The sequence below is a fragment of the Pseudonaja textilis genome, chromosome 3, assembly GCF_049901715.1.
Source record: "Pseudonaja textilis isolate UNSWEBS1 chromosome 3, rPseTex1.2, whole genome shotgun sequence".
Classification (NCBI taxonomy): domain Eukaryota; kingdom Metazoa; phylum Chordata; class Lepidosauria; order Squamata; family Elapidae; genus Pseudonaja; species Pseudonaja textilis.
Window position 1 is genome coordinate 167,583,000 of NC_141992.1, and position 25,424 is coordinate 167,608,423.

The 25,424-nt window shown below is 37.1% G+C and overlaps 2 protein-coding genes across 2 annotated transcripts; both read left to right on the forward strand.

The window, feature by feature from the left end:
- Positions 1-408: 408 nt before the first annotated feature.
- On the forward strand, positions 409-5,619 carry TMEM70 (transmembrane protein 70). Its single transcript, XM_026706078.2, has 3 exons — positions 409-702; positions 1,543-1,654; positions 4,069-5,619. The coding sequence occupies exons 1-3, from the start codon at positions 490-492 to the stop codon at positions 4,500-4,502; spliced, it is 759 nt and encodes a 252-aa protein (XP_026561863.1). The 5' UTR covers positions 409-489; the 3' UTR covers positions 4,503-5,619.
- Positions 5,620-7,367: 1,748 nt separating this feature from the next.
- Positions 7,368-17,345, forward strand: LY96 (lymphocyte antigen 96). Its single transcript, XM_026706077.2, has 5 exons — positions 7,368-7,618; positions 10,403-10,492; positions 14,107-14,235; positions 16,889-16,950; positions 17,051-17,345. Exons 1-5 carry the CDS (start codon positions 7,489-7,491, stop codon positions 17,132-17,134), a joined length of 495 nt encoding a protein of 164 aa, XP_026561862.1. The 5' UTR covers positions 7,368-7,488; the 3' UTR covers positions 17,135-17,345.
- The last annotated feature ends 8,079 nt before the right edge of the window (positions 17,346-25,424 follow it).

The window sequence follows — 25,424 nt, forward strand, 5'->3', positions numbered from 1 at the left end:
TTTTCCCCCATTACTAAAAAAACCCATTTTATTCCAGGTACAGAACAGACGGACTCCCTTGCAGCAAGTTTACATATTGGGGAATATTGCCAAAGTTTGTTAGTTTCCCCATGGTGCATTTTTGATTCATTTGTCATTGGTATTTTTTATTTAAACAGTCAAATTGCTTCTTCCACCATCTTTCCATCGCCTCTCGAGCTCCTTTTTCCCCAGAACCACTTGAAGAGTGGCACTTCATCCGAGACTCCCATTTCCTCGGCTGGGAAAAGGCGGGTTCTTTGCCTTTTATCGGGATGCCAGTAATTTCAAACGCCTTTCAGCCCCACCTTCAGACAGGGGCGCTGAACTTGAAACGTCGCGCTCCTCCCACAGCGGCGCGTTGCAGTAGCTTTCCCAACGCCGCTTTCGGCCTCTGTAGACCCGGAAGGGGCGGCCCTTCAGCTGTGTTCGGTTTGCTTTCCTTAGTAGCTTTGGCTTCCTTCGGCCGAGATGTTGCTGCTGGTCGGGTTAAGGCTCCACGCTCCCGGCCTAAAACTCTGGCAGCAAAGCGCGGGAAGATGTAGGGCGCTCCAGTCGGCTAAGAGGTCGATAGGAATCCCGGAGAAGCGCCAACCCTTCACGGTTTCCCATTGCAAACTGCTAACGTCGCTTAGTTCGCCCCGAGCTTTTGCATCCCGGTTTTGGCTGGGGAAAAACAAGCAGGTAGGTGCTGCAGCGAACGGTGCTTCCTTACACGGCGAGGGAGGGCGAAGTTTCCCGTAGAAAGCCTGCAACGGGTTTAAACCGTGGCTCCTGGCCTGCAGGTTGTTGCACGTGTGGATTTATAATCAGTGTTATAATCCGGTGATTCTGAACCTCGATAGCTTTAAGATGTGCGGAGTGCAGGTCCCAGAATTCCTGAGCCACCAAGTGGATGATCCCTGCTGCCTGTGCTCAACCGAAGAACGCTTGGGATAAAAGAAATCGGGGTTTTATAGCTCAATAGTAGCAGGAAATTGGAAACAAAATCTGAGACGTGTATCTTATTTTCTTTTTCTACCAGGACATATAAGCAAACAGTTTAGTTTTAATTTGGTAGGAAATACTTCAAAATGCTTTTGTTGCTGCTTATTTGAAATCCTAGTAACAAACATGTTCCATAGAGTGGAAATTGCTAATTATTAAGGAGGTTCATCTAAAAGGTGTTTGTAGGTGCTTTAATTTTGTTACGTTTTCTTTATTGCAGTTGTTGGCTGCCCAAGATTATATTGCAGAAGATATGTGGCCATATAAGTCTTAACACAATAAATATATCTGAATCATGGACTGGGCATCTTAATTTTTCATGTGGTCCATACATCACTCACATAACGAAGAGAAACGTGGTTAGAAGTAGGGCAGTAGCTTGCCAATCTCAGGATCGTTATTTAAATTAGTTGCTAGAAGAAAGCGTGTCTCCATGCATGCATATGTGTGTGTGTGTGTGTGTGTATGTGTTAATATATGAGTAAACTTACTGGAAGAGATGTTGATACAGATGATTATATGGTATTTGGCCCCTAGGTTCCATTTCTCCATGCAGAGTCTTTATGTCGCTTTGGTACATCATCCCTGGAGGAACATTCAGAATATGGAAAATTAATTTATTCTGGAAGTTTATCAAGAACTGTATTAGGTAAGCGTGTTGGGATTTGCTGTGGTTTTTTTAAAACAACCTTTTCATGAGTGAGAATTCTTGTCATACAGAAATGCATGTAAAGTGTGTAACTATAAATTTGTTAATGTATTTAAATATCTTACCGTATTTCCCCATGTATAAGCCACCCCTTTTTTTCAAAATTTTCAAGCCCAAAAAGTAGAGGGGTGGCATATACAAAGCAGGTACACTTTTTATACGTGAAAAATGCATAAAATAATAAAGTAGGAATAAACTGGTTTTCCAGCAGTATGCTATACTTTTTTGTAAAAATTGTACGTGATGATACGAGTGCGAGTACGCAATAGAAATGCATACGCTAGGCATCGGCCTGAATGCTTCGTTCCTACTCTCGTTCCGATGCATAGATTGCTAGTGTCGCCCGCACCGCTTTCGGCGTCATGACCGAAGTTGTAGATCTAGATGTCGAATTTTGTTTCTTTGTAAATTTTCTTTCTTTATAACTTGTTTCTCTAATAAAATATTTTTTTCAAAACTTCACAGTCCAAAAATTGGGGGGGTGGCTTATACAAAGGGGGTGCTTATACATGGGGAAATACGGTATTTAAGTACTACTAATTGTAATAGCTTAAACCAGGCATTTGTGACTGTTACATGTTTCTCCTGCCTAAACATTCTTTTGGAACATCTTGATGGCTCCTCTTAGTCTATTGGGGAACTCAATGGCTGGAAGGAAAAATGCTGGTGGATAGAGAGGGTTAATCTAGGAAGTATTTGAGTTTAAACAAGGCTCTCTGCTGCCTTGAATTAAACCTAAGTAAAAAATAGAAATGAATTTCCTGGCATCTTTGTATGATATAAATATGTTCTAATGTTCTGAATATAAGTTTTCTGTTTTGTGTACAGTCACCTGAAAAATGAGCAATAGCTAGATGGGACTCCTCTCCAAACTGCATTATTATTTCTGGGTTTTTGAGATACTGCCTGGTATCTTATTCCCAATTTGATGCTCTCTAGATTCAACTAACTACTACTCTCTCACCCTTTATGGCCATGCTTTTTGAAAATTATGAAAATTCATGTCCAGTTATCTGGAGGAACAAGTTTCATTAAAGTGATAAGGACTTAATTCTGAGTAGAACATACAACTCTTTAAAACTTATGTTACTTTTTGTAAATGTAAAGCAAAGACAAAACGAGTCTTCATTTATTGAACTATGCCAATCTCCGGCCCTCATTCCTAATCATAGCTATCAGGAACTAATGCAAGTTCTTTGTTGTCAATATGAGAAACACCAGCCGGCTTAATTGCCTTCCAAAGACCCCTTTTAAACAAAATATTTGGTTCTTTTTTCATCTATTCTTTTATGCTGTTATTAAATATACATGCCAACTATATTATTTTATAATAATATAAAAACATAAAACTTTAAGGATTGAAACATTAAAATTAACCAAGGGTAAATAAAAAGGGACTAATATATAAATTGAATGGAAATGGAATCTTCTCTCAATCTAGTAACCGCCTCCAAAGTGAAAGGCCCAAGTCAGCTGGCAGAGCCAGGTTATCAGCGCTTTTTTAAAGGCTAAGCGGGTAGGGCCAAACCTCACCACGAGGAGCATGATGTTCCAAAGTGTGGGAGCCAGGATAGAAAAGGCTTTTCTCCTGGATCCTACCAGCTGTATTACTTTGGCCAATGTGGTCTGCACCATATTCCCTCCAGGCCAATCCCACTGGGAGAAGACAGTTCTTCAGATAGGCTGGATCCATACCATAAAGGGCTTTAAAGGTGATAAGTAGCACCTTAAATTGGACCCAGAAGCTAACTAACAACTTTTTAAAACATTCTTCATATCAGTGCTATATGTCTTAGATGCCTGGCAGGGTAACAATTTGTAGCAAAAAAAAGTGGAACTTGATAACAAATGAGCGCTCTCTTGTAATCCCTTCCACTCCAGTGTCTCTACTCTGCATGTTGGGAGGGAAAACTAGTCAGGCCCAGGAGAAATTGCTTTAGAAATTGCTTGTTTCCCCAGAGAAGGAAATTAGAATGGAAGGGATTACAAAAAGTTAAGCAGGCACACAATGGGCAATATATTGGACTATTTGCATAGTATGCTCATTCCAGCCATGGAAGCCCTGGAAAAGCTGTTTTTCTTTACAGGAGTGATGACAGTTGCAGCAGGTACCTCTTTTTGTCTTCCCATTCAAACTTCTGCAGTGTTATTGTAGAAATATTGTTAAATATTTCATTTAGCTCTGTTAACCGAACTATATCAATTCAGGAGGAAGATGGCCCTCCCAACAAATGGATGTAAATGGATCTCAGTACTGCATAGTTCTTGAATTACTGTCTGGGTGTATATCATATATGTGGTTGGGAGCCAATTTGAACCTCTTTACTATTAAGGTGTTTTTCTTTTTCTTGCAGGAGTGAAAATTTTCTGTTTTACCACCAGCATAATTACTGCTTCCATGTTGTTTGCCATCATACACAAGTATGGCTTAAATTTTGACAAACTCTACTCGGAAATTGCTTATTATAGTGCCACACTATTCTTTATTTTCCTAACACCACTTCTCTTACATTTATTTACTAGAAGGTATGTTATCCGTCTGTACCATAAACATAAAACAGATACATATACAGCAATTACATACAGTGGCATTTTGAGAGAAAAGCAAACGTTATTCCATCAGAAAGATGTAACTGTTCCAGACATGAGCAAGACGTTCACAACATTTTATGTTAAAAGAAGAGCAATGTTTGTTAACCCATTCCATTTTAATTATGCTGAAGACTACAGTCACCTTATGGGTTATGACAAACCCTTTCAGTTTAATTTGAAGGACTCAAAAATATAGAATTCTAAAATGTCAGAATCTGTATATATTATCTGATTTCTCTTGATGTTCAAAAGTCTTTTACATATTCTAGATGACCTAATATTGCTTTTTTTCATCATTACTCTTGTTATTTTAAATATTGATAAGCATGATTAAAAGTGCTTTTATTGGCATGGGCATTTAGTCTACTGAGCAAAAAGATGGTCTTTTGTTGCATCTTTGACCCCTCTTTAGAGTCCACTATCTGAAGAGAGGGGGATCAAAGAGGCCATCTAGGTTAACATTGGAGACCCTCTCTCAACTGGGGGGGGGGGGAATACAGCACCACTATTTCCTGTTTACAACACAGTTCCAAGAAGGCTCCACACCCATTTGCAGTCTGATTCACGTGACTCTTATAAACCCCCAATTGGCCTTAACAACTAGAGAAAGTACTAATGACCAGGTGACTGCAAGGAATATAAATCCTACCCACCCACCCCCAGTTCAGTCAGAACTGAAAAAGCTTGTATGAGAAGCAAAACGTCCAGGAGGTGGGACCAAAGTACGTTGCCTGTTGGAAAAGTACTTTTGTGACAACAGCATTTATTTCACAGATGGATCAATACAATCTTCAAAGAATCCTCACCCAGTTCTAAGAACTAGCTCAGTTTTAAGGATGTTTTTTATTTCTTTATTTTTAAGTTTCTTTTTATTGAGATCATCTTCAATTTTCTGAAAACGATTATTGAGGAAATTGCAATTCACAATTATGGGTAAATAAAGAATGGATGAACTTCAGTACTGTAAGGGAAGTGTTTTTACCACTAGAGGGAACTGAATCACAATAGTGTGTGACATTTTTAAATGCAGGCCCCTCTAATGGAGTGTTCAAAAAGCATGTATTGTAATATACATGGAGCCATAATTGGCTTCCTAGTAAGAAATGACAATGGGGCATACACAATTTTTTTATTTTAAAAGAATGTTCATAAGGGTTATTCTGTTTTTGGATTGTTGACGCCGATTTCAAATTTGAGCATTTTTTACAATTTCATATGAAATATCACAAGAGTTCACTAGCTCTGGCATAAGCGACAACACTGGCAAGATTTGTTTCTTTGTAAGACTGATTAATAAAAATAATTAAAAATTATATCCTTTGAAGAATGGATTTTACAAACTTGGTCTACACAGTCACATGCTTTCCATTCTACATATAAATGCAAACATAAACTGCCTGCTCCTCCAATGCACGTACAGGTTCTATGACCTTTGACCATTCTTGAAGAGTAAGAAGTTTAATTTTCAAAATGATTTCTGTTACATGGGAAGAATGATTAATCTTACTATGAAGAATATTACAGCTATACCCAACAGTTTTATCTGGTTAAGTAGTTTACACGCATATTTCCTCAACTTGTAATGATCACAGCCAAATATTGTTTGATGATCACTTTCACAAAAAGAAAGGTTGAAGCTCTAGCAATAATGCATTAGACAGGCATCTTTCTAGCTATTTTTTGGAAGTGTGACCATAACATTTAAATCTAGACACAGAAGATATAAGGTTCTTCCCAAAAATGATTGCCCTGAAAAGGAGGCAAATGATTACTGTGATAGGCAGCTACAGTCACAAAACTTTATGAAAACTTGTCACACCTAGGCTGAAAAATGTGAATTATCTCCATTATGAAGACTGAAATTGTATGATTTTGTAGCAGTTTTCCATTCATTTGTGGACTGAATAGAGCAAATAGAATAACTCAATAAACTTGATTATGGTCACTCACTAATTCAAAAAGAAGACAACAAAAATTATTTAAAAATTAGATAATTATAAAAGTTATGTGTTGAAAAAGAAGCACCACCTGCTAGAGTTGGACATGACTGGATAGGGAAACTTTCACCTTCATATGAAGCAGGTACCTCTGGGAATAATAGAAATATGTCATAGGTCATGCTAATTTCTGTGATTTTTGAACAATATATTCCATATGTGCTCTGTCTGGTAAAATATTCCCAAACACATGATTTTAACCCCTGCAGTAGAATGCCTATTTAGTTGCCAGGCATGAATTTTGGCAAAATCCTAAACTAGCTTTTGTTTAATTTGAATGCATCTGCATTGCAAGGGATAACTCACTTTTGGCCAATTAAAATTGAGATAACAGATAACATCTACATACCAGAGGAAATTGCAATATATTTACTCTTCAGTTTTGGAGAATGACACATATAATTATTCATCTTGGCCAAGGCTGTCAAACTCCATGCTCAAGGGCTAAACTAGAATTTTTGAAAAGTTTATATATACAATAGTATAAGAAAGACTTGCCTGTTAGATAATATTTGTCTATATAAAATTCCTGTAGTTACACCATAATTTATATCATTTCTAGATATAAGAGCTAGATTTTAGCTAGCCCTATTATTTTTAGGATCAGAATCTTATTGTATAAATGTGAACAGGAAGGACAACAGTAATCTACCAATCCAAATTATTCCATTTTTTTAACTGGCAGGTTTTGATTAATTAAATTGCTATTTCTGAGCATATTAAGGAGGGCCACCATGGGAATAACTGTTCATTAAGCTCTAGGTCAGGTTTGTGTAGTGGGTTTACTCCAGCTTATATAATGTCCCAAAATGGTCCATTCATGCTTGTGAATGAAGGAAAAGGTGGGTGGTTAGGTGAGGATTATGAAGCCCAAAATAAAGTTGAATTGAGAAGCCAATATTTCTTGAGGGTCTGCCTCCTGACAGCCATAATCAAATCAAGCTTCGGTGAATATAGTGATCCTCCTCACTCTCTGTCACTTTACACAAATGAGATTCAGATAACATATTGCGTGTCTTCTGTAACAACAAGCAAAACATTAAAAAGATTTTCAGATAATTGTTTTGGTATCATTTGAGATAGAACATAGCTATTCCCCTTTAAAAAAATTCTCATTTGAGGATGACGTAGCGTAACATTCTTCCTCTTTTTTACTGAAAATGAAGTTGCTTTGTTGCTGGCAAGATGGTGTTGAGATATCTACACTTCTTCCAGCTTGTTATTATCATTCTTTCTGTTTATGGCTTCACTGTGGCACTGGAAAAACAACTGCTTTGTACATCCAATGACATTGATATTTTATATTCCTATTGTGGTAAGTAAAGAACCACTATTCCTTTGTTTAAGCAGAGTTTGCAAATCCTTTCAGATTAGTTTGTCCCTTCTTCGACTATATTGTTCCGTTTATTTAAAATAGCAAGAAAAATGTGTCCTGGAGAATACTTGGAAACAGATCAGAAGAAGGGACATCATTTTGGGGAGGCTACCATTGAATCTTCATTCTGGTGAACTAGATTTCTCTCTGTTTGCTTTACACTAACCTAGAGCTATTTTGCATAGTATCTCTGCTTCCTTGTTATATATTTACAAAACAGCTATGTTTAAGTAGAGAGCCAGTTTGGTATAACTTGAAAAGGGAGACAAATTGGTGTAGCTCTTAAGACATCAGTTCTGGGAGGCAGGAGACCCCGAGGTTCCAGTCATCAGGGCCTCCGGCAAAATTAACTGGGTGACTTTGAGCCAAGTTCCTCTAGTGGCAAACCGCTTCCCAAAAACCTTGCCAGGGATTGGTCCAGGCAAGGTAATACTGATTCACACAGAGAAACAGACACACACACTCTTACAGACACTTGAAAAACCATGTCGTCGTAAAGTGAAATTCTGTTTTCTCCATTTGCCCTATTTTTTGCAATAAAGTAACCCTGACAAAACTAGCTTTAGTGTCATGTACTAGTATGGTCATTACTCTTAATGTGATAACTTGCAATCTAGGATGCACAATTTTACTTAGAAAATAGTACACACATGCTTTTGAGCTGAAAAATCTCTTTGATTTGCAAAAATTTACAACAAATTTTTAAAATTAAATTTTTAATTACATTAAAATTAAAAACTTTAATTTTTTTCCTTTTTATTTCTTTAGGTAATTTATCCCTCAGTCTGAGTCAAACAACTTCCTCATTTTAAGACTATTGTATATTGCATTCAGTTTCTGCTATGCTCTTCATTAGCAATTTCTAAGCTGAAACAGATTTCTGTAAAATCAAAACAATAATCTGATGCCTTATGATTTCAGGTTCTTAGTAAAAAAATATTATTGGTATTGGTTAGAAAAATGAAACTAATCATTAGTTGAGCTCAATAGATTTTTAAACTTCAAAAGTGAAGTTACTTTCTTTTCATCAAACAAGAATGAAATAGAAAAATGCAGTAGTTAGAAAGACAAAATTCTACTCTACTTCAAATGTATTTCCAGTATTTGGTTCATGGCTAAACTAGTGTCAGATCTACACCTATAAGCTTGTTGTTTTATGACTGCAGCATCACAGAATGATTTTCAGATTTTAAACAGGTACCCCAAGTCTTTTACCCTAAGATGTTGTAATTTCCATTACATTATCATAACATCAGTGTAATAACTTCTGTAGAAATTCCTATCAAGTAGCTGTGAAACACAGAAAGTACAATTCTATTTAGATCTATTCTAGGGTTGACGGTGTCATGGTAACCTTGAATCTTCCCTATTCAGGAGTGAACAACCTTTGTTATCTTCCTAGATTGTGTGTGTGTTTGTGTGTGTGCGCGCCTGCTTATTTATTTATTTTTCACATTGCTGAACCATCCATATTTCCCAAAGAGGGTCTCTGGGCGATGTACAATGAAATAATAAATAAAGCAATAAAAATGCTCATTGACTTCCAAAATTAAGGCATAAGCCCTGAAAAGTATCTGAAACTTCAGCTGATGTAGAATACGACCATGCAAGTAATATTGGGTCCTCAAAGAAGGGCATAGGTAACTCTACTTGGCTCCACAAACTACAATGCCTTCAATATCTGGCAAAAATTTTGGTTTTGGTTTTCAGAACTCTCCAAAGCATCCATGGGCCACACTTAAAACATGGTTATAAAGCAACATGCCTATATGATTTTTTAAAAGTCCACCTTTTAATTAAAATACGTCATCACATTTTATGTAAATATATAAGTTGAATTGTCTCTGATTATGCCATTACATTTGTGCCTTCACTTGTGTCTTTGTTCTTTCATGGATACTTTTGGTCCCAATCATTTGCTAATGAGTTCCTTGTAATATTGGCACAAAAGTTATTTTTCATTTTGTAAATTAGTTTAAATCCTGTGGGATGACCATAATTTCTTCTAATTTAAATAAAATGAACTAATTAATTAATATCACATTTGAGCAAGCAGTGGGGACTGAAACATCTTATTTCTACATGGAGTAGGCCTGCCTTTACATTTATTTTGCCACTTTTTGAAACCTACAAAGCTGAAAGAGAACTTATTTAAATATTTGCTTTGGAGCAGAAAATAATACCATATTAAATCTGTTTTGGTGCCATATGAAAACTGAGAACTATTCAGAAAAGTTCAGCCAACGTTTTTCTTCGCTTATTGAAAGCTCTGGCATGTCCCCATTTATGAGAAGTGATTTCTTATGACTTAGTGGGTCACATGCTTTGTGGAATATCTTGACAGGTGAGCAAAAATAGAATAATCTACAAACAACATGGCCCCAAAGATGAGAATCAAGGAAATTTTGAAAGCTCCAGAATACTATGTTTACATAATCCCTGTTGCAATCTCAGCTACTTCAGTTAGCTACAGATGTAGAAGAACTCTTCAACTATGCATTTCTTTTTTATATGATGTTTTTCTAGATGCAATTGCTCTATATTATTCTAATTAAGTATTGTCTTGCTAGTTTCTTCCATACCGGCACAGACTCAACGTATTGGTTGACACATATTTTCAAAAGTGTGTTAGTTGTGTACATTAGTAGTCCAACAGGAATGGTAAAAGATTCATGTTGTTTTTAAATGATTTTTCTTTCTTTACTAAATGTATTTGCCTCATAGGTTCCGGGAGAGATAACTTCTTATTTTCAGTGGAGCCTTGTTGGTTACGGGATCGTACAAACTGGCAGGGTACTATTTTCTGGATTCCAAGTGAGTTTATTGCCTATGTTTTACTACACCAGACTTAATTGTTCTCCATTACAGGTGGGTCTTGCTTAATGATCACTCATGAGGACTACCTGTCCAGCAAATATACCATGCTGACTATTTTTTTCCTGTTTTTGGATTGGATCTGATGGTAAATTTCTTTGGGGATGGAAAGTGTTTCTTATTCAGGATCAATACCCAGACTTGTCTGATCTTTGCATCCATAGCAGCATTTCATTGGATTGTATATACAGGTGGTGCTCAACAAACAACATTAATGGAGCCTATTCATGACAGTTGTAAGTAGCGACAACTGTTAAGTTAGATTGCCTTGTTTAACAATCCCCAGGCCCTACTCTCTCTGATGCTACTGATAAACAAACGTGAAGGTCATTAAGCGAGCATGGAGTACCTTATGAATGAGGGAGGCTGGTCCATAAAGGAAGCAGACAAGCAGCAAAAAGATTTTCAAAGCCAAAAACAGTCCAGCAGGGGAGAAGACCCCAGTTAGATTTGGGCCTAATGCCTCATTTCAATGCAGAGAGGCTTCCAAGCAAGCCCCTGAAGGGGCTGGGCTGCCCTGATCAGCTGGCATTCAGGAAACTGCAAACCTTTCCTGGCCCATGCTAGGCTTTGTGGAAGCCAGCTGCCTGCCTGCAAAGGTGGCAGCTACAGCATGAGCTAAATTTAGCAAATTAAGTGAATAGAATAGAATAGAAAAGAACAGAACAGAACAGAACAGAACAGAACAGAACAGAACAGAATAGAATAGAATAGAATAGAATAGAATAGAATAGAATAGAATAGAATAGAATAAACAGAGTTGGAAGGGACCTTGCAGGTCTTCTAGTCCAACCCTCGGCTCATAATAAACCCTAAGCATTTCAGACAAATGGTTATCCAACATCTATTTAAAAACTTCCAGCGTTGGAGCATTCACAACTTCTGGAGGCAAGTTGTTCCACTGGTTAATTGTTCTAAGTGTCAGGAAATTTCTCCTTAGTTCTAAGTTGCTTCTCTCCTTGATCAGTTTCGATCCATTGCTTCTTGTCCTGCCCTCAGGTGCTTTAGAGAATAGCTTGGCTCCCTCTTCTTTGTGGCAGCCCCTGGAACACTGCTGTTTTATTGTAACAATGCTATCATGTCATCCCTAGTCCTTCTTTTCATTAAACTAAAACATACCCAATTCCTGTAACCATTTTTTTTAATGGTTTAGCCTCCAGGCCCCTAATCATCTTTGTTGTTCTTCTCTGCATTCTTTCTAGAGTCTCAACATCTTTTTTACATTGTGGTGACCAAAACTGGATGTGGTATTCTAAGTGTAGCCTTACCAAGGCATTACAAAGTGGTATTAACACTTCAGTGGTTAAAGGGGATCAAGATTAGAGGGTAGAGGCAGAGAGTTTAATTTCAGCACCTAATTTTTTTTTGCGGGGGGAGGATCAACAAGTCTGACCCTCTGAGCTGTTTTTGTTTTCTTTATTGAACAAACGTGAGTTTTTGGAAGAGCAGGGGCTAAGTGAAAGGGTAAGGTTTGGGGAAGCTGGTCCTAAAGCTGCCCCGTTTGCATGATTGGGACTGAAAGTTTTCTTTTCCTCAAGGGATTGTCAGAGCACTGAAAATGGTGTCTGGTTCCAGTAAATATAGGTACCAGGCTCAAGCGCTGTGGAGTCCTGTCAGGGCGGGATGGGGGAGAAAGGTGGGGGATGTTGCAGCATTCCTATGGTTGTGGTTTTAAGGGCAAATGACTACAGGGGTATTGTAGCCTCTGTAAATTTGAAACACACTTGTATGCAGGTTTTTTGGGGGGGGGATGTATGTCTGTCATGAGTTTGGTCATTAATTGACTGGTGATATTTTAAGAACTACTTGTATGCTAATTATTCCAGGAGGACTGACTTTTAGTATTCAATAGCTGTTATTGGAAAGCATGAGAGAGAGAGAGAGAGAGAGAATTGAGACTGACAGTGTTTTTTTAAATAAAAATCTGAAGTGCTGTCAACTACAGCAAAGTTAAAATTCATAAAACTCACTGCTATGTCTATATATCACAGTGGTCCATATTCATTTCTGAATATGTTTTTTTAATGACCCTAGTTAGATTCACACACAATGCATCATAGTAACCTTAAATAACAATAGAAGAGAATATGTGTACCTGGAAATAACCTGGAACTTGGAAATAGGGAGAAATTTTCTGACTGAGAACAATTGACCACTGGAACAGCTTGCCCTCGGAAGCTGTGGGAGCACCATCACTTGAGACTTTCAAGAAGAGATTGGACTGCCATTTGTCAGAAATGGTGTAGGGTCTCCTGCTTGGGCTGGGGGTTGGACTAGATGACTTACAAGGTCCCTTCCAACTCTGTTAATCTAATGTGTAGTTCAGAGTTGTACTATGGAGTCCTTAGTGCTCTCAGAATCTGGTTGTTAATTTAATATGTTGTTCAGGGTTGAATTGTGGAGTCCTTAGTGCTCTCAGAATCTGGTTGTTTGCTTGCAGATATGTCATTATAACATACAGAGGTAACATCAGTACTAGTGAATGTGGGGTTTGTTCCTTGTTTATATGCTTACATAGGCAACTTCTTATAAATACAATAAAGCAATCATAGATTACTCACAGAAAGATGAGCAGTTAAAGTGATAAAATATTGATAAAAACGATTGCTACCACTCTTTTATGCCATACAGTTGGTTCTAGTGAAATATTTGTACAAAATACTTAATTGATATGTGAAGGTCATGGAAGTACAATGAAGTACACTTTTGATAATCTTTCTGTGTTTTTCATATTATCAGCACACATCTCATATGCCTGAGGATTGTTGGAGTATTAGCAATCAAAGCAACCTTATGCTTGTTTTTTCATAGTCATTAATGTTTTTTGGACAGCAATTTCTCCTAAATGGGAAATATTGGCTCAAACCTTTCATTGTATACATTTAAGTCCTGTTTGGTTTAATTGGCTTATTCCCCAATCAATGACTTGTGTTTACATTCTGAACTGCTGAGCCATCAATTTGTTTGATTTTCTTTTCTTAGACTATCATGTGAACCTGTTCATTGTACCTTGTAATGCATAAATCATGGTAGTTTCTAAATCAAGGGAGTCACAAGGTATTCTGTTGAAAATGATGGTAGGGGTAATGTAATATAACTGGAAGTAACTGAGTTAAAGTGCAAGAGAGAACCTTTAACCCAGAGAAACAAATTCTAGTTCTTTCTCATGCTGAGTTTGTATATTATTTTTTCTCTCTCCACTTTTGGTAGGTAAAAAACTACTAAGCAATCAATTCACTTCCCAGTTTGGTGGAAGGTTTCTGATTAGTTAATTTCATTATAAGAATGATAGTGTATAATCTGACACAATAAATGATAAAGTATAATAAATATCACTCCTCTGGCTTTGTTGTCACCATTTATAAATGTCTGTATACATGTGTTTTTAATTAATGCCTCTGGGATACAAAATGTTTTGTGAAATCCCATAGACTTAAAAAGAATTTTAAAATGATCACATTTTCACTCTTTCTCATACACATATAAGGAATATGTTATAGAGATATATTACATTATTGCATTATCAATAATCTTTTTGTAACATATTTCTGCAGAGGCTGATTTGACAGTTGTCAATGCACGCATACAGTTGTGGAATGGGCCTTTTAAAAGCTTAAAATGGGAGGGTACTGTTTGTCATGGTGTGGATGATGCCTATTCATATTGTGGAGCTCTGAAAGGAGGTAAATATGAACATGCAGTCTTTAACAGACCTATGACATTTGTTCTGATTCTTGTACTCTATTTATCCAGACTTCCAATGTATCTTTTTGTGAAGAAAGCAGCAGAAAAGGACATACTGAGGGTTGATAAACTTATGTTTTTCTAAATTTTGTAAAGTGGATTGTGTTCATAAAAATGCATGCTATCAGTTGGTGGTTCTCAGGATCAAACAGATAAAATTACAGTATAAAATTGTGCTTAATTTCTTAAAAAATGATTATGGTCCAATATTAGCAAGGTAAAAAGAAAAAAGAAACAATGAACAATGAACAATGAACAATGACCAAATACAGCAAAACAATGTAATAGTAAACCCTCCTAAAAATACAGACCTCAAAAAACAGTATAAGGGAGAAACTGAATAAAACACAATAAAAATACAAATCATAATATAAAAGAGAAATTCAATCAAATGTAAGAGTGAGAAGACTTCACTTAAATCTTTTGTTATCATCCTAGATTAAAATATCTTACAAATTGCTCTAGATAAAATCTTAGCATTTCTATTGTTGATGACAGGCTGCTGATCTATGATAAATGGACCCCTTTAAAAAGAGTGGAATTGTTAAAGTACGATAAGATGTGTCTGCTCATAAACTGATCTAAAAAGCACAGAAGAAAAATGCATAAGACAAAGTATCTGGTTTATCTTGACCCAAAGAATGTCATCTAGTGTTTTTCTCAGATCCCCAGCTTGTTACCTGCAAGTATAACTTATATGTCTGAGAGATCACATGCTAGGATGGCAACCAGTGTTTACCTGACCTGTTCTGTAGTATTGATAGTCTTATTTGATATAGACTCATTCAGCAACTATTCAAATTTCTGAGGGTGCTGAATAAGTGCTACTTACAACCAGTCTTCAAAATCCCAGCTGTTACAGTATAGTTGCAGCCATATGATTGCCATTTGTGACCTTGTGCCAGCTTCCTACAAACAAACTCAATAGGGAAGCCAACAAGAGTTTGCAATGGCAACCACATAACATCCTCATTTAATGACCATGGTTGGCCAATGTCGACAACTAGGAAATGCCAGAACTGCCATCCCTAAGTGACTTGCTCACGTGACATTGTGTTTTACAATCACATTACTTAGTAACAAAAATTGCAGCCCCAACTGTTGTTGCAAACTGAAGACTATTTATCTATATCATAATAAACATTCCATAAGCCTGCTATATTTTGACTAGAATTCTTTAACTAAACAATTCTTAATACCTTTAGTAATAGGAAATTATTATTACTATTATTGTTGTTATTGCTGGTATGATTGTTGTGGGTCAGACCTCAAAGAAATGAAGCACCAAGGAAGATCCTAGGATACTTATAATTAAGAATGATGTATTAAAGTGACCCCAATAGTTACAGCATCAGAAAGCATACCTGGATCTGAGTTGTGACAAGATTAGTAGTCCATGGACATGTCTCATACGGATTTGCTGTGTGGTTAAGACACATGGTATCATGCTTCATGACCTCGACAGTCCTGGTCCCTACTGCCATTGAAATCTGAGGATGTGAAGAAGCACATACTGTCTGATGATTAAATCACATACTTCACCTAAGCCTTAGGTGCAGCCTAAAAAAAGTTTTTCACAGGCATTGCTGCCAGATTATATAATTTTAAGGTGGTAGAAATTGGGAAGGTCCAATCAAATTATAGTTTGGCATGTAATAGAAAAGAGAAGTCACTAATTTTTTTTAAAGTTAATCATATTAATTTTAATGTAATAGGTTTATGACAAGTACAAGTAGTCCTGCACTTATACACATTTATTTAGTGACCATTTGAAGTTACAACAGCACTGACTTATACTTGTTTTTCACACCTACAGTAGTTGTAGCATCCCCATTGTCACCTAATAAAAATTCAGATGCTTGCAACTGGCTTGTTTTTAGGATGGTTGCAATGTCCCTGGGTCATGTGATTATGTTTTTGCAAATTTGCTTGATTCACTTAACATCTGATTCATGAATTTGCTTGATTCACTTAACAACTGTGTTACTAACTTAACAACTGCAGTGATTCACTTAACAATTGTGGCAAAGAGGTCATCGAGTGGGGCAAAGCTCTCTTAACAACTATCTTACTTAGCAGTGGAAATTTTGGGCTCAGTTGTGGTTGTAAGTCGATGACGAACTGTAAATTTTCATTTAAATAAAATCACACTGAGGTTGTGTTCTAGGACCCTCTCATTTTTGGGATTCTGAGCCCTGACAATGACCACCCAAAAGTTGTGTACTCCTGCCTAGGAGGTGGTATTATAGACATCACATACAAGCTGCAATAATGTTATGTGTGTCATTACATCATCATGCAGATTATACAATTTTTCAGTATTTGTATGATTATATCATGATGCATCTGGCATCACTTTGCCACAGGGGTGCAGCAACTAATATAACATTCTGTTGGAATGCTCTTGCATGGCCAAAGTATTGGCAGCCAATTTTTTGTTTTTTTATTTCTTGTCATTTGCAATAATTTGTCCAGTTGTTATGCTTCTAAATTTATTTTTGATACGCCACCTATGGTATGTGTTAAAATGTGGAAAAATAAAAGAATAACTTTTATTTGTGCAAACTCTTGATCACTGTTTCTTTTGTGCAGAAACAATCAATGCAACTGTGAACATCAGTGGATCGGGGCCAAATTACACGAAGTTTCTAAAGGTATAAGTTTCAGATAACTTGAAACTACAGGCAATCATTGAAAATATTTTAAAAAATGCCTTTCTGCAGCTGGTAATTAATTTTTTTCTCTTTGTTATAGGGGGAATTCATTGTATTTTTAGAAATATTCACAGGTCTCAAGGAGTTGATAACGTGCGTGAATTACACACTGATCCTTAAGTAAGGATTATTTTGGAGAGGAAGCTTTGGTAAATCCTCATGGCATCTGATCCTTGAAATTGTTGAATTGTATCATGAATATAATTAGCCAAAAACAAATGTAAGATGAAGAAAAATATTCATTATATATGAGACAACATGAAACTTAACATAACATAAAGTGTATTGCTTGACAAAACTCCAAAACAGCCAGTCTATTAAAACTACTTCACAAAGCCATGTTGTTCTTTTGCTTCCGAGAATGAAGTAAGTTGATTTGATTTCCTCTGCTTCAGAGCCCTTCCAGACCTCAAAGTTTGCACTGGGAGGACCCTGAGAGAAGCCTGTGTACCAAGGAACATTGTGGGCCATTGTGAAGAACAAATGGTGTTTTTTTCCTTACAACATTTACCAGAAGCAACTTAAAAGACATCAAACCCCACTCAAAAATGGAAGGGAAAATACTTTTAGTGGCTATTTATTTCTATAAAAAAAAGCTTCAACCATATCATGAAGATGTCAAGATGCTCTCTGAATCTGTAATGTTTGCAGCAATCTCTGCAGGAAACTAAATGGCCTCAGTAAGACCACACCCACAATATTGCATTCAGCTTTAGTCACCAAACTGTAAAAAACATATTGAAATTCTAGTGAGAGTGCAGAGAATTGCCACAAAGATGATTAGGGACTTGGAGGCTAAAATGTATGAAGAACTGTTGCAAGAACTGGACATGGCTAGTCTAGTAAAGAGAAGGACCAGGGGTGCAGGGGTGGGATTAAGCTGGTTGGGCCCAGTTTGGGTGAACCGATGTTAAATTTACACCTGGTTTGCTGAGCCAGTAGTTGAACCGACTGGCTGGTCCCTCCCACCCTGCCCTTCCCCTCCCCGGATTCTCCACATGGCCCATTTTGGATGCAGGTAAGTGCAGGGTCCGTGCAGATGCTCTGGGAGGGTGAAAAATGTCTGAACTGGAAGTTCCGGAAATCTGGAAACGGGCTGTTTTCGACTTCTGGAGGCCCCCCAGAGCCTGGAGGGGCTGTTTTTGCCCTCCCAGAGGCCCGAGGTAAACCTCCGAACCCTGTGGAAGGTGAAAAATGGTTGAACCGGAAGTTCCAGAAGTCTGGAGTCATTTTCACTCTCCCAGAAGCCCAAGGGAAGCCTCCAGACTGTGGGGGAGATGAAAAATGGCCCTCCCAGAAGTTTCAGTAGGCCATGCCCACCATGCCACGCCCACCCAGTAACCAGGCAGAGAACCAGTTGCTGGGATTTTTGAATCCCACCCCTACAGGGGTGACATGATAGCAGTATTCCAATATTTGAGGGACTGTCACAGAGAGGAGGGGGGCAATCTATTTTCCAAAGCACCCAAACGCCAGACAAGGTACAATGGATGAAAACTAATCAAGAAGAGACTTAACCTAGATTTAAAGAGAAATCAACCAATGGAACAGCTTCCTCTCGGAAGTTGTGGGTTTTCATCATCGGAGACTTTCAAGAAGGGCCATGATGGTGAATCTATGGCATGTGTGCCAGAAATGCTGTCTCCCGTTGCTCTTCCAGGTTCCAGTAAGCCAGCTGGTCTTTGCATGCGTGGGAGTGCCAGAAACCAAAAGAGCAGTTCTCTCGCATGCATGCGTCCACCGGAAACCAAAAGCTCGGCTTCCCGGTGCATGCATTGACATCATGGGAGCTGCTCTTCCAGTTTCCAGTGCTTCCCCCATGTTCAAGTATGCACACGCTCCCATTTCGGCACTCGTGCCGAAAAGGTTTACCAACACTGGTCTCTGTCTCCTGCTAGAGCAGGGGGTTGGACTAGATGACCTGCAAGATTCTTTCCAACTCTGTTTTTATTCTGCTATTCAGGTGGAGAAGGGATCAAAAAAGTCGACATGGCAGATATGGCTGCACGATGAAGGCTATTTTAACATTTTGGCCAGACTGATTATCCAACAATTGCTTCTGAATATTTTCAAAAGACAATAGCAAAACTGGAGAGGAATGAGGGAAGGAGATACACTGGGCAGAACTTTCAGTGAGAGAAACTTTAAATTATTTCAGGAAACATGTAGTGGCCTGCAGTCAAATAGCAAGTCAGTCTTAAAGTCATCTGAGGCTAACATAACATTATCTGATGAAATACTTTTAAATGCGGGGCAGATGGTGGGCCAGGCAATGGATTTCAGATGATCTAAAAGCAGCAATAACTTGATATGTGCAAGAACAGACTGAGCTTCTCAAAACTAAAATGAACATCCACAAAATGAACTTACTGGTAGGAGGATGAGCTGTCTGTTATTGAAGAAAATCCACTGAATCAGAAAATTGGGCATTGTGAGGATTTATATCATTTGTGGGATGGTGTCACAACAAAGGTTGTAAATTAATGCAAATACTGTAATTTATCTGCAGAATAACATCATTTGCAAATGAGATAAATCACAGCAGAAATTGAATCCACACTATGTCATGCACGTTGCTTCGTTACTGCTTTTAAAAAAATGAAAACCCTATTTGCAGTTTGGATTTTAAAACATGTTGAAATTCATTTTTCTGTTGTGTTAGTGAGCTACTACATTTAGATTAAACATACAACTTCTGACTCTAGTTGCTCTCTTAACTTTCTTACAAGATTGCAACAAAACTAAAATGACTTACTAGTTAAAGTCATAAGCAGCTCCCTCAAAATATCTCCCCGCCCCCCGAGGCTTCCAGGGATGGAATGATGGACTGAAGATGTCTTTATAAAAGTGGAGTTGATAGCTTCAGCAAAGAATAAAGAACCTGTGAATAGACTGACTGTTCAGAACCTCTTCAGTCAAGGAAAGAATGGGAGACTGTCCACATATGCTCCGGATAGAGACTGTCCACATACGCTCCGGATAGCTGTTCCTCATGAGGAAATCACCAGACAGTGGTCTCCCATGGGTGTGAACTCAGGGATATGATGGAAATAACCATTTTGCTTGCAAACACAATTGGTGCCTTTTAAAGGACACTTAGTTCCCTACCTAACTTTATAATCACTTTCAGGAATTTCTAAATTGGCATTTTTAAGTTGTTCAGAATAAGAAGTTTGGAAATGCCACATGAGTTTGCTTTCAATCTTAAATGAAAGAAAAATTTATTCATAAGCGTAAGAATTTAGAAAAGAATTTGAAATAAAAAATTAAATAAGATTTTGATTTTAGAAAGCAATAAAGCTAAAGCAGGAGTCCCGAACCCCGAGGCCGCAGCCCACTACCAGGCCACATACCGTTCGGAACCAGGCAATGCAAGTGGCGGGTGAATGTGCACAGCTCCGCTTGTGTGAGTGGCAAGTGCTCACATGCGAAGCTCAATTTGTGCTTGCAGCAGGCGCTCATACACAAAGCTTCATTTGCACTTCTGACAGGCCCATGCACCTGCTGCTCATGCAAATGGAATTGCGTAAACAAGCATGCACATCTGCCACTTGCATGGAACCATCCCCTCTCCTCACCCCCGCCAGTCTGCCAAGTTGGAAAGGTTGGGGACCACTAAGTACTAGATAAATTTAGACGATAGAAACTTTTACCCAAAGATTTTGAAATTAATTATAAAGAACAAAAGCTTCTTATAGAAAACAAATATGTTATTTTTTGCAAAACATAGTAAAGCTAAATAATGTTGTGATTTTAAAAACTAAACACTAGGGTGGGGTTAAGGATTCTAGGCAGAGTGAAAAAACACTAGCCTACTTTTTGTATTAACTAATGGGATCTACAAAATAATGCAAAATGTTATATCACTGAAAATAGTACCGGAGACATTTGAAGAATTGAGCCAAAAATTAGTAGCCACAATATCAATAGTGTCAGTCATGATGTCTGCCTCTGTGAATGGTTATGTTCAAAAGATGTTGCTGAAGAAATAACAGATACGGAACAAATTTTGTCTGATAAGATAGAGATGGTATCAAAATTTGAATTTCAAGTGACAGGGCAAAATAATGGAAAAGGATGTCTCTAAATGTACAAAAGAAACTAGTTGATGTTTTAAAAATTAAAAGGGCAACCCAAATGATTAAGAAAGCTAGTTAATGTTTTAATGGAATTACAAAAGAGGCTTTTAAAAGACTTGAAAATTCTACAATGGAATAAAGAAGAAATGAATAAAAATCAAAAACTAGGGCAATATTTGAATGAACTAAGGATTAAGAAGGAATATAAAGTTGATTATTTGATCAAGGTTAAAACATGATATGTTGTTATTTCTGGCAACCCTGGACTTTCTGCTGTAAAGATGATATTTTATGGATTTGCCTATGGATAAGAGATGGGATATGGGATGAAGAAATCATTATTTGTAATCTTAGAAGGAATAAGGAATCATTAAATATGTTGATATTTGTTGTGATGAATGTTGGAAATACTTTAAATATTTGTTCTTTATTATATTCTCATTTTTCTGTTTTTATCCCTTTTCTTGCACTTTGTACTCTTTTATGTTTAGTTTGTATGAGATTATACTACTATAATCAAGAATATTAATAGAAACTTTGCATCTAAAAATTGTTTTTCCTGGTTCCTCCACCTCACAGCTGCAAGCAACATTTCTAATTGTGTGTTGCACCCACCTTTAACCTGGCTATTAGATGGATAAATCCCTGTCTTTCACAGGGCTTAAGGGATGTTTTTTTTTTTAAAAAAGACATAATTTTCAAGATGATCTGATTATGTTTCATCCCAGAAAATAAGCAGGCAGGTTTTGCTCATCTCTGGGGGCACTTTGCATATCCAACAGTTTGGTGCGGTGCAGAATTCATAAATCAAGTATACCAAACACTGGATATAAAACCCTAATTGACAATTTCCAAAAATATTCTTTTGAATTTTACTTATTTTTCTGAAAAATGCTAGGAATGTTCATCACCATGAACACAGTGATACTGAAATAGTGGAGAATGCAGCTATCAGGAGTTCCATTTTCCAGCCATTTATGGAAAATTTCAAGAGGAATTATTGGCGTTTTTCTTCAGGGCTCTCTCTCCCCATTAACAGAAGGAGCAATCTGTGAGGTGTTTAACATAAAAGTGCCTAAGAAAAAAATATTATGTGTGAAAATGAATAGTCCTTTTCATTTGGAAAGAAAACAAAAAGAAATGAGGGTGAAGGCAGAAAATTAAGGCTTACTCAATGAAGACAAGATAGTCCTTGTCTACTTTACTAAATAAACGTAAGTGGCCATTTGGTTCATAACAAATGAAACGGCATTCATTATGGACAGTGAATGGTTGAAAATCTCAGTCCTTTCTTCTAGAAGCCCTCTGGGTTCTTGTTCTCCATACACAGCTCCATTTCTTACTTTGGTGTGCAGCTAAGGGGTTGTCACTGCCACTACCTTTTTTTCCGTGCAGTGACTCATCTGGTGATGTCTCCACCAATGCCATCCTGTGAGATTCTCTCAAATCATTGAGAGAATATATAGCATAAATTTAAGAAAAAGTCCCATATTAAAACTTAAAGGAAAATATAAGGCTTTGAGTAGACCATAATATTATGCTTGTCTTTTCCTAATCTAGAGACACCTCAGCTACAAAGAGGTTCCAGTTACATAAAAACACTCTAGTACAGAGTTGGTAAAGATAAAATAAATACAATAGCAAAAGTGTTTTTCTCTGATTTTAGCCTCACTTCCCTTGATTCTCTTATCACACACTTTCCAAACAATACCACGACTGTGTGCCACTCCACAATATCCATGCCAGTTCCCTAATTTTAGGGGCTGATCGTGGTACCCCAAAGTGGGTGAGAAATTCTAATTTGTAGCAGAGGATAATACATTTTATCTGAGGACAAGCTGTAACAAAGCATGTTTCTGCAGGCATGCAGATGGAAAATCACAACATTCCATCCTGTTCCGCTTGGGGAAAAAAAGCAGAAGTTGGCAATTAATTTCATTTATTCAGTGTTTCATGTGTCACAGTACAAAAGGATGAGAACAAAAGGGCATTGTCTCAAAGTACAAGAAAGCGCTAATGTGCTCTTTGTGTGTCTTCCAGCAGCACAGGGGTTGCTGTACCAGAGTGAAAGGTGGGCCTCATTTTTGCATATTCTTATTTCACAGCCAGGTGGTTTCCATAAAATAATCTTTTAAGAAATAGTATCGGGATTTTTTCATGACACACAAAAAAGTCCTATGATACCTGAGAAATTTATTGACCATAAGCTTTTAGGACTGCAGCCCAGGCTGTTGGATGAATAACATGTTATGTTCAGCTGATACTGACAGATATATGGCATAATAACAATGAGCAGAAGTCAAAGGGACATGAAAACAAGTAGAACAAATCTATCTTATTCTATACAATGTTCAAATATATATGTGGTACAGCATGGGACTAAAATACCTAGAAAATAGTTTGCTCTCAGATTTAACTGAGTGTAAGAATGATTTGGGAGTTTACCTCACCTTGCCCTTGTGAAGCCAAGCTACCATTCACACAGAAGCAGGATATTTGGACTAATTCCAATTCAGATTTTTGATGCACAATGACTTCCCTTCCCCCACTAACCCTTGCTTATTTTATATACAATAAATAAATCATTGTATACTCAATATTGACTCATTTGATTGACACAAATGTTACCATATAGCATTTTAAAATTGTGATTTTAAGTTTATTTTTATATTATCCAAATATGAAATAGAAAGGCAAGATAAAATATTTTAAATAACTTTGAATAAAGCAGTTAACAAGCAATTCCTGAAATTGGTTAGAATAGGAAGTTTGCAGATCCACCGTCCTTTTTTTGTCTTCTAAATGGCTGCCTCAGCTAGCCAATCAAAGTAGCCAGAAGAGGGTTATTGATGAAGCCTATGGGTGGCAGAAAATTCTAGACACTTCCTTAGGTTCTTCACACGCAACTGTCGGCAGCTTTAGGTAGACTAGAGCAGGAAATCAAGTCCACACAAAGACTACTGAAATTGGCTGTAGTAATAGAATCTTGCAAGTCTGACTGTGCTAAACTCACAGCTCATCCCATCGCCATATCCCAGTGAATCAGCATCTGCCTGAGCTGCTTCCAAATATCACTGTATCACCCAGAGCTTAAAAAATGTTTTGGCCCCCTTTTCCCAGATAATGATGTATGATGATTTACACATTTATACATAAAATAATGTTAATGCTTCAAATATTTTACCATTTTTAATTTTTTTCTATTCTTATTTTATTCTGTTGTGAGCTACCCAGAGTCGCTTTGAGAGTGAGATAGGCAGCATATAAATTTAATAAATAAACAACCTGTATATTTCTGTCAAGGTCATCTTCCTTACTACCTATAGCAGGGATATGGAACTACGGCCCTTTTATGACTTGTGGACTTCAACTCCCAGAATTCCTGAGCCAGCCATGCTAGTTCAGGAATTCTGGGAATTAAAGTACACGATTTGGATTTGCATCACCATTGCCACCTTCTCAGAGATCAGCCCCAATTTTTATTCCCTTCCATCTTCATATGCCCTTCTTCTTCACTCATCCCATCAGCATCAGTTGTCATTTTGAAGATTTTACTCTCTATTCCACTATCCTATCATACCTAATACATTTCTAATGGATTCATATGCTTCCCAGCAAAATGTATACATTCTAATATGCACCACAGTGGAATTTTCATACATTATACAATGCTCAATGGGTAAAATGTAATAATAAAACAGAATAAAGATGCTGTAGAAAAGAGACAAAGCAATTTTTAAAAACTAGAGAAATTTTTGAAAGTATTTTCATTTTGTGATTAGAGATATAATACCAACATGACTTATGCATCATATCATTCAAATGGCATGATTAAATAATGGCATCATGACCTTTAATGCAAATATGTAAGTTATATCATTTATGTGATGGCCAAATAATGCATTTATCTTTATTTCCCCTCCCCTACCATGGATGTTAGGTTTTCACAGCACTGGAAAGATAAGAACATATGAGTTATTCTGAGAACAAATTTATAGAAATAAAATATGTGATCGAAAATAGTTTATGGTAAAGATCTTACAGTGAAAACAACATCAGCGGATAATTTTAGCATTTCTAAGTTCTAAAAATGTTAGAAGTTCTATACTTTTAGCAGGTATTGTTCACTCAGACAATTGTAGCCTATTTACACATTGTAGTTAAATGTATTACCTTGGTTTAGCATGATGTAGGCTATGTAGGCTATTGGAAGAGACCTCTGTTGGTGGCATAGTTAGAATGTATCAGGGTTTCCAGGAGTAGAAATCTGTTCATCTAAATGTCTTCGTTACATGTGTTGGTTAGGTCAGATGGGTTATTGGTAACTAACCAAAC